General features: G+C 42.8%; 1 protein-coding gene across 1 annotated transcript; it reads right to left on the bottom strand.

Moving 5' to 3' along the window:
* Nucleotides 1-5540: 5540 nt before the first annotated feature.
* On the bottom strand, nucleotides 5541-9433 carry LOC124261293 (slit homolog 3 protein-like). The gene is made up of 2 exons (XM_046695600.1): nucleotides 9300-9433; nucleotides 5541-6399 (listed from the first exon to the last, which is right to left on the bottom strand). The coding sequence occupies exons 1-2, from the start codon at nucleotides 9300-9302 to the stop codon at nucleotides 5584-5586; spliced, it is 819 nt and encodes a 272-aa protein (XP_046551556.1). The 5' UTR covers nucleotides 9303-9433; the 3' UTR covers nucleotides 5541-5583.

The raw sequence follows: 9433 nt of genomic DNA, 5'->3' as shown, positions 1-9433 counted from the left end.
AATAAATATGAATTTGGTTGTGTTTTGTCAACTTGTAATACAAAACAGTGCAGCAGGAGAAGCAGTAGCAGTAGCAGCAGCAGCAGCAGAAGCAATAGTAGCTGCAGTAGTTGTACAAGCTGTAGTAGTAGTGAAGAATCGAACCCGGGTCTTCGGTGTGACGATCGAACGCTTTAACCACTAGCCTACCCCACTGCCCCTCCCAGCTACATGGTGGCAGTGTGTAAATAATCGATTTGGGTGATCCTCATTTTTATTGTTTTTACGACAAGCAGGGAGACGTCTCCTGAACAGTATTGGTGGGTGGGTGAGTGAGTGAGTAACGCCAAGAAACCCTGTACGTGAAACGCTGGGCTGTGTGCTAGAGTGAGTGAGTTTAGTTTTACACAGCACTCAGCAATATTCCTGATATATGGCGGCGGCCTGTAGATAATCGAGTCAGGATCAGACAATCCAGTGATCAACAGCATGAGCACCGATCTACGATACGATGACAGCGAGCCTGACCACCCGATCCCGTTAGTCGCCACTTACGAGAAGCATGGGTTAGTCATTAATTCTAACCCGGATCTTTACGGTGCTGTGCACTAAAAATTTGCCAATGACATGTGATTGTTTTCAAATTAATGGAAAAAAACAACTAGGCTTCATTAACAAAGAGGCAAATAAAAAATAGCACATGTTAAGAAAAGTTCCTCAGAAATAATAGAACTAAGAGTGTCACCATAATGTTTAGTGTGTTGACAAACGTGACACATCGAGACATACAGACAAAAAGTTCAAACAGCACTAGCAAACATCAGCTGTATAGACCAGACACCCTAAAAATGAAAATGACATGACCTCCTCGCGCGCCTAAGACACAGCTGGTCATTTTGTTCTCGTGCTCCTTATCAAGTTCATAAAGGAAGCTTGCGGAATCGCATTCCATTCCTCTACTAGAGCTCTGTGGAGTCCTGGGAGATCCACTGGTGCTGGGTGACGTTTGTACGAGTTCATCTCAGGCATGGTTAATTGGGTTGAGGTCTGGCGAGCATGCTGACTACTCCATTCACTCTACACCCTGCTGCCTAAGGAATTCCGTGACAATCTTGGCCCTATGAGGCCTAGCGTTGTCGTCTTGCTGTATAGAAGGTCGACCATGAAAAACCATGCATAGCTTGCAACAATGGTACTGCTATAGGAGCCAGAATCTCGTCCCGATAACGCTGTCCAATACGATTACTGTCGACCACGTGCAGTGGAGTACGTCCGGTAGGCGTTATCCCTGCCCAAACCATGACCGACCCAACCCCCCAAACACACACCTGTGTTGCCTAAGTTGACGTTTTCAGTAAGAATAGGGTCATAAGAGATGCAAGACGTTTACACAACGGCTCTCTTGTGTTGCCTAAGTTGACGTTTTCAGTAAGAATAGGGTCATTAGAGATGCAAGACGTTTACACAACGGCTCTCTTGTGTTGCCTAAGTTGACGTTTTCAGTAAGAATAGGGTCATGAGAGATGCAAGACATTTACATGACGGCTCTCTTGCTTCAAACTGAGTGTTTTCTCGGACGATCTTGCGGACTTGTTTTGGAGATTTTACGTGCGCTGTCCACAGTTTTTAGGTAATGAAATTATTAACAGCAACGAGTTTCAGAACAATATATTGACATACAACTAATCAATTTTAAACTTCAACGCTGTGATTACATTTCACTTCACTTGGAATGATTCAGTCTGACGTTTCTAAGGTCCTTCATATTTGCTCAACGTATTCGTTTTAACATTCTTCGGTTTGCTGGAGATATTTTGTTCAACTATTTTGGGACTTATTATAACTGAACTTAAATGTTATTTATTTAATTGCCTATTCAGGAAGTGAGTGAGTGAGTTTGGGTTTACGCCGCTTTTAGCAATATTCCAGCAATGTCACGACAGGGGACACCATTCATTGACTTCACATATTGCACCCATGTGGGGATCGAACCTGGGTCTTCAGCGTCACGAGCAAACGCTTTAACCACTAGGCTACTTATTCAGGAAGTAAAAACTCCCATTTACAAATTGACAAGTGCTTGACAACGACATTAGAATCTATGTTGAAACGTCGCCTATACAGAAAAAAGAAGTTGTATATCCATAAGAATAGTCCTCATTCTTCATTTACCCAACCTTTAGTATGCCAACCAAAGAAGCCAATAAAGAAGGGATTGATTGATTGAATGGTTGATTCGTTGGTTGGTTGGCTGGTTGGTTGGTTGGTTGATTGATGCCGCACTATTAAAGCTGTATGACGGCCATATGTATATAATCGAGTCTGAACCAGTGATCAACAGCACAGGGCGTAGGAACAGGGGGTTTATTTCTGTTTTGGTCAAATGTAATTACTGATATCATGACACTGTGATTAAATATATCATGGCACTGTGATCAGTCGGGCTGTATCTAGTTATTGACTACATGTATGAAAACGCTACTGCATCACAAGTGCCCGAATGTTTTGAAATCAATAAAACGACATCTAAATCCATACCATACGTTGTTATGACACATGTGTATGAAGTTGCCTTAAAATTACCACCAATAGTGAGTGAGTTGGGTTTTACGCCCCCTTTTAGCAATATTTCAACAATATGACGGCAGGAGGACACCAGAAAAGGGCTTCTCACATTGCACACATGCGGGGAATCGAACAAACAATTTTACACAAGAGTAAGAACATAAGATAACACAGTTCACGACTGCCTCTTGAAGGAGTCACAGTTGTTTACCAAGCAAATGGGGAGATAGTTTTGAAAGAAATTATTGTGCAATGACTCTCTCTCCCTTTCGTCAATGTTGCAAATTTAAACACTTCGGTGTAAGTTATGTCCCTTTGACCTACGGATTTTGATATTGAAAACTTTGGTGGTTCGTCGAAAATATATAAGTTTTGTTGTTGTTTATTCTTTAACACAAGGGGCTGTGGGGTAGCGTAGTGGTTAATACGTTCCCTCGTCATGCCGAAGACACGGGTTCGATTCCATATATGGGTACAATGTTTGAAGCCCTTTCTGGTGTTCCTCAGCTGCGTTACTGCTGGAATATTGCTAAAAGCGGCGTAAAATCATACTCATTCACTCATTGTTCAACAAAAAACTCATGATTTTTTATTATTTTCAAAATCAGCAGATTCGTAAATCATGCAAATACACATATAGATCCCAATGTAGCATTAACATTCATTTTGAAGCTAAGGGGCAAAGGAAGAATAACTATAAAATTTGATGTTATAAAAATATTGCAAATGTTATTTTTAACGTACTAAGCTGAAAACCTCCAAGCGAAAACTTAAGGTCTCAAACAAAACTGTGATGCCACTATCAAATACATCACCATCGGATTACCATGTCTTGTTTTGCTTCAATTGTAGCCACCACCAAACATAGAAGTGTGCTTTCTTTATTCCGCCAGTTAAGTTTTCCGTGACAAGGCTCATTTTAAAGACAGCAAATATTTGTGATAACTATTCAGAAACAATGTTAGTTTACATAACTTGTTTGTTTCTCTGTTGATTAATGCCAACTCAGCAATATTCAAGCCATATGGCGGCGGACTGTAAATAATCGAGTCTGGGCCAGACAATCCAGTGATCAACATCACGAGCATCGGTCTACGTACTTGGGATACGATGACATGTGTTAACCAAGTCAGCAAGCCTGACCACCCGATCCCCTTAGTGACCTCTTATGACAGGTATGAGTAGCTGAAGACCAATTGTCACCCGGATCTTCACGGGTCTAGTTTACACAATCCAAGGCACCAGCTAATTACAACGACTGGACCTAACATGGAATCGTTGAGCATGTACCTCAAAGAGTGGGTATGTTGGATATATTGGCGCCGCCCTTATGACTACAAACCCGTGAAGATCCGGGTTAGGATTTGTCTTCAGCAACCCGACTACTCGTAAGAGGAGACAAACGGGATCGGGTGGTCAGGCTCGCTGACTTGGTTGACTTATCCCATTTGGGTAGAACGATGCTCATGCTGTTGATCACTGAATCCGATTTCCGATTTGAATTTTAAAACACCCAAGGGATTTTTGTTCAACCCATAACTTGACCACAATTGAATGGATTGTTTTCAAATTTGGGGATCAACCACTATATCTATAGGAGTGATACAGTGCAAAGTTGTATTTTGATATTTTTAATTTATTACAAATTATCACAAATTTCATTTCTTAAACTCGGGAAAACGTCCCTTAAAATCTATTCAAACAATAACTTTACCATCAGTTCATGGATTGTTTCCAGATTTGGGTAATGGATTCTTTGTTTATAGAAAAGGTGCAGTGCAATACAGATCTTGGAGTTCGTCAAGAATAAACATTTTTAATTGTTGTACAGCTGAGGTTGGGCGTCACGGGTCGGTGGTATAAGTGAGGCTTTATTTTTGGCCTGTTGCTACGTTAAGCAAGGTCCACTAATACCCCCGACCGTAACTTCAAACTTCAGCTGAACAACAATTACAAATGTTTATTATTGATAAAACTCCTGTATTATTGATTATTCTTGACAACAATACAATTGGTATTAGTGAACCTGTTTGGGCTTGTTGCTGCGTTAAGGAAGCGGTAGGGCAGCCAAGTGGTTGGCCCGTCGCGCCGAAGACTCGGGTTCGCTTCCCTCATGGATACAATGTATGAATCCCATTTCTGGTGTCCCCCCGCCGTGATATTGCTGGAATATTGCTTAAAGCGTGAAACTAAATCCCGCCGAATAGCTACCACGATACCTTCTCGTCAATGTACGAAATACTCGGGTTACGTGGAGCGTGAAAACCTGTCGTGAACTGGTCATCGACAGCTTCCAAGCACCATTCACTGATTCTGTGACAAAATTCTGATTTTCTTGCTCCACAAGTTAGCCCAAAGACAAACTTTGCATCGGTGTGCTCATACAATATTTTTCTAACGTGTAAGGGGTGGGGGTGGGGGTGGGGAGTAGCCTGAGTGGTTAAAGCGTTCGCCCGTCACGCCGAGGACCCGGGTTCGATTCTAACATCTGAGCGACGGTTTTCAGACGACCCTTGTATGAATCCCTGTCGTTTGTGACGCAGTGCGGTAGACATTATGTTAAATAGTTCGTTCGTCTCGCCGAAAGCCTGGGTTCGATTCCCACATGTATACATTTTGTAAAGCCATTTCCTGGTGTTTACCGCCGTGATATCTCTGGAATATTACTAAAATCGGCATAAAACACAATTCACTTACTCATGACACCAGTACCCTAAACAATATGACAAAATATATTTTTGTTGTGTATTTGTTTTCGGGGCGGTGGGGTAGCCTAGTGGTTAAAGCGTTCACTCGTCACGCCAAAGACCCGGGTTCGATTCCCCACATGGGTACAATGTGTTAAGACCATTTCTGGTGTCCCCGCCTTGATATTGCTGGAATATTGCTAAAACCGGCGTAAAACTAAACTCACTCACTCACTCACTGTATTTGTTTTCATTTGGACAAATCGAAAGAGATGAAGCCAAATTGTTTCAAAAACTGACATCTGATTTGTTCAAAAACCAACTTTATTCATATTGTAGGTTCAACGTTCGCTCAGGCTACACAAGAATTTGGCTCTGGAATAGATGGCGCTGTGCAGTCGTCCGCGCTCCCGGAAATGACGCCATGCAGTTGTGACTGGCTGAAGCAGTGGACGAAGCCGAGGGAGACCGAGCTTTGGATGAGGGGTACCATGTCACAGTCACACCTGAGCGTGACATACGATACAGTCTTCAGACCTTCCAGCGCCTTGCAGCCCACGTTCATGATGGATCCTCGGAAGAAGTAAGAGGTGGAGGAGAAGGACGTCGTCTCCAGTGAGGCGAAAGCGTAGCCGTTGAGGTTGGTGACGTTGTTGTAGTAGAAATAGAAGGTCCTGCTGCTAGATATCCTGCTGAAGGCGTACCCTTGGATGGTGGAGATGGTGTTGCGTTGAATGCTGATGGACGCGAGGTTTGACAATCTGTAGAAAGCGTGGGATGAGATGAAGCCAATCTGTCCATTGTTGATTGAAATCCTCCCGGCAGCATTTTGTAGGTTTTGGAAGGCACCTGATGCGATGTTACCGATCCGAACTCTGGAGATTGAAATTGTCTTTGCGGGAATTCCGCTGAAGGCACATCTAGCAATGGAACTGATATTGCCATTGCTGATCGTGATTGACTGCAACCTGGGCATTGCTGCGAAGGCGTTCGGAGGTATATTGCTGTTGATGTTGTTGAGACGGAGAGTTGTGACGTCGGGGAAGGTGAGGGTGGGAATGGAGGTGAGACCGTTGCAGGTGACGCTGGTGCTGCTACAGGAACATCCGGTCGGACACTGGGCTGAACACAGACTGACAGCCAGCAACAGCAGCAGAAGACGGAGAGCCTGGGGAAAAATACATTTGAAATTCTTAGTGATTAAAGCATGGATAACGAATCAACAAATACAATTACAGGGCGAGATCCAACAATTAGCGGATCCTGACGCCATCGAGGGGAACAAGTGCGGGCGAACACAGACTACGAAGGTCATTGTGCCACGAGATGCGAGTAGTCAGGGCCCCTCGGTTAGATAAATGGCATTGTGATCCCGTGGTGTCACAATGTCACCTGCTTCGTTTTATGAGTCGTCATTATGTTAGTACGTCATTACGTCAGTGGGTCATTGCGTCACTAGATTGTACCGTCACTAGATCATTACGTCAGGAGTTTATTGCGTCAGCGTATCATTACGTTAGTGGGTCATTGCGTCACTAGATTGTTCCCTCACTAGATCATTACGTCAGGAATTTATTGCGTCTGCGTATCATTACGTCAGTGGGTCATTGCGTCACTAGATTGTTCCCTCACTAGATCGTTACTTTAGGAGTTTATTGCGTCAGCGTTTCATTACGTCAGTGGGTCATTGCGTCATTAGATTGTTCCCTCACTAGATCAATACGTCAGGAATTTATTGCGTCTGCGTATCATTACGTCAGTGGGTCATTGCGTCACTAGATTGTTCCCTAACTAGATCGTTACTTCATGAGTTTATTGCGTCGGCGTACCATTACGTCAGTGGGTCATTGCGTCACTAGATTGTTCCCTCACTAGATCGTTACGTCAGGAGTTTATTGCGTCGGCGTATCATTACGTCAGTGGGTCATTGCGTTACTAGATTGTTCCCTCACTAGATCGTTACTTTAGGAGTTTATTGCGTCAGCGTATCATTACGTTAGTGGGTCATTGCGTCACTAGATTGTTCCCTCACTAGATCGTTACGTCACCAGATCCTTCCTTGAGTGGATCATTACCTCAGTAGGTGTGTGGGTCAGTGGATCATTATCTCAGTAGGTCTTTGAATCAGTGGATCATTACATCATTGACACTGCCGAACATTGTGTCAGTAGATCATTGCGTCAGCAGGTCATTGCGTCACTAGATTGTACCGTAACTATACCCTTCCTTGAGTGGATCATGACGTTAGTAGGTCTTTCTGTCAGTAGATCGTTACGTCACGAGATCCTTCCTTGAGTGGGTCATTACGTTAGTAGGTCATTGTGTCAGTGGATCGTTACGTGATTAAATCCTTTCTTGAATGGATCATTACCTCAGTAGGTCTTTGTGTCAGATGATCGTTACGTCACGAGATCCTTCCCTGAGTGGATCATTACGTTAGTAGGTCATTGCGTCAGTAGATCATTGAGTCAGTAGATCATTGCGCCAGTAGATCATTGAGTCAGTAGATCATTGAGTCAGTAGATCATTGCGTCAGTAGATCATTGAGTCAGTAGATCATTGAGTCAGTAGATCATTGAGTCAATAGATCATTGCGTCAGTAGATCATTGAGTCAGTAGATCATTGAGTCAGTAGATCATTGAGTCAGTAGATCATTGCGTCAGTAGATCATTGAGTCAGTAGATCATTGAGTCAGTAGATCATTTAACTCAGAAGATCATTGAGTCAGTAGACCATTGAGTCAGTAGATCATTGAGTCAGTAGATCATTGAGTCAGTAGATCATTTAACTCAGTAGATCATTGCGTCAGTAGATCATTGAGTCAGTAGATCATTGCGCCAGTAGATCATTTAACTCAGTAGATCATTGAGTCAGTAGATCATTGCGTCAGTAGATCATTGCGTCAGTAGACCATTGCGTCAGTGGAACATATTTGCGGTTATAATTAAGGATGACACTTTCTCAGTAAAGTACAGATGATGGTACTTTTTCAATTGAGTTCTCCGGGATTCGAACCCACACATTTCAGTTTAAGGTACCTAATCGCCAGCACACAAAGACAGCGATCTAGCCCAATCAGCCCTCGCGTTTTACAGAGGAAGTGTAATCCCAACATACGTTAAAGATGGTACTTGTTGTTATTCTGCCTGTCCCTCGACAATATTTCTTCTTTATATATTTATTTGCTGTTTAACGCCACACTCGGCTATAGTTCAGCTATGACGGCGCTCTGTCTATAATCGAGTCTGGACCAGGCAATCCAGTGATCGACATCATGAAAATCGATCTATTCATTGGGAACCGATGACATGTGTCAACCAAGTCAGCGAGCCTGACCACCCAATCCCGTTGGTCTCCTCTTATGACAAGCATGGGTTGCTGAAGACCCAAATCTTCACGGGTCCGCTCGACATTAAGGGAATAGAACACGATGTGATCAGTTATGTGTATGAATGGGGTATCCACTACAGACTAGTACGAACATACGAACATCCCCTACACACACGCACGCACGCACGCGTTCATTCACGTTCACGTTTCTTGAACGCCGTATTCAAGCCCGTTTCACCCACTTCACCACACACATACCATCAATCCTACAATGCCCTCCACACACACACACACACACACACACACACACACACTCCCCAATATATTGCCAAAGTTCTGAAAATGACATTAAAAATTAAACAAAATATTCATTTGACTCAAAATGATAAATAACAGTTACTAAATCGTAACATATGGTTAAAAAGAAAAAAACATATAGTTATAAATGAAAACAAAAAAATAAAATAATTATTTCACTGAATGATTTAGCCGTCACCTTATTATACCGGACGGTTGTGACATGTAAAACGTGAACGAGGTTCAGTCAGTGATAAGGGCATTTCATGCTGATATGCCTGACTTTCATCATTCAGGAAAGTATTCCGCTTAGCAAATATACGAATAGATACCAACAACTAAATTTCATGAATTTATTCATTTTTACATGTATTTTATTTGGAAAGGAAATATTATAATTTATCCTCTGTAGAAAAAAAGAAGTATCTATATATTCTTACCATGTTAAAGGTTGGTGCTGTCAACGAGATGTCGCTGTTAGTCGTTCACACGCAGAGGAGTGTGTTGTCAGAACCTCGATTCAGCGACGCGCATATTTATCAAGTACATGCGCAGATGGGCGGGCTGGTTTTTG

The sequence above is a fragment of the Haliotis rubra genome, unplaced genomic scaffold, assembly GCF_003918875.1.
Source record: "Haliotis rubra isolate DU_JTF1 unplaced genomic scaffold, ASM391887v1 Scf795, whole genome shotgun sequence".
NCBI classification, from domain to species: domain Eukaryota; kingdom Metazoa; phylum Mollusca; class Gastropoda; order Lepetellida; family Haliotidae; genus Haliotis; species Haliotis rubra.
The sequence above is the reverse complement of the archived record's forward strand: the minus strand, read 5'-3'. Positions and strand labels throughout refer to the sequence as shown.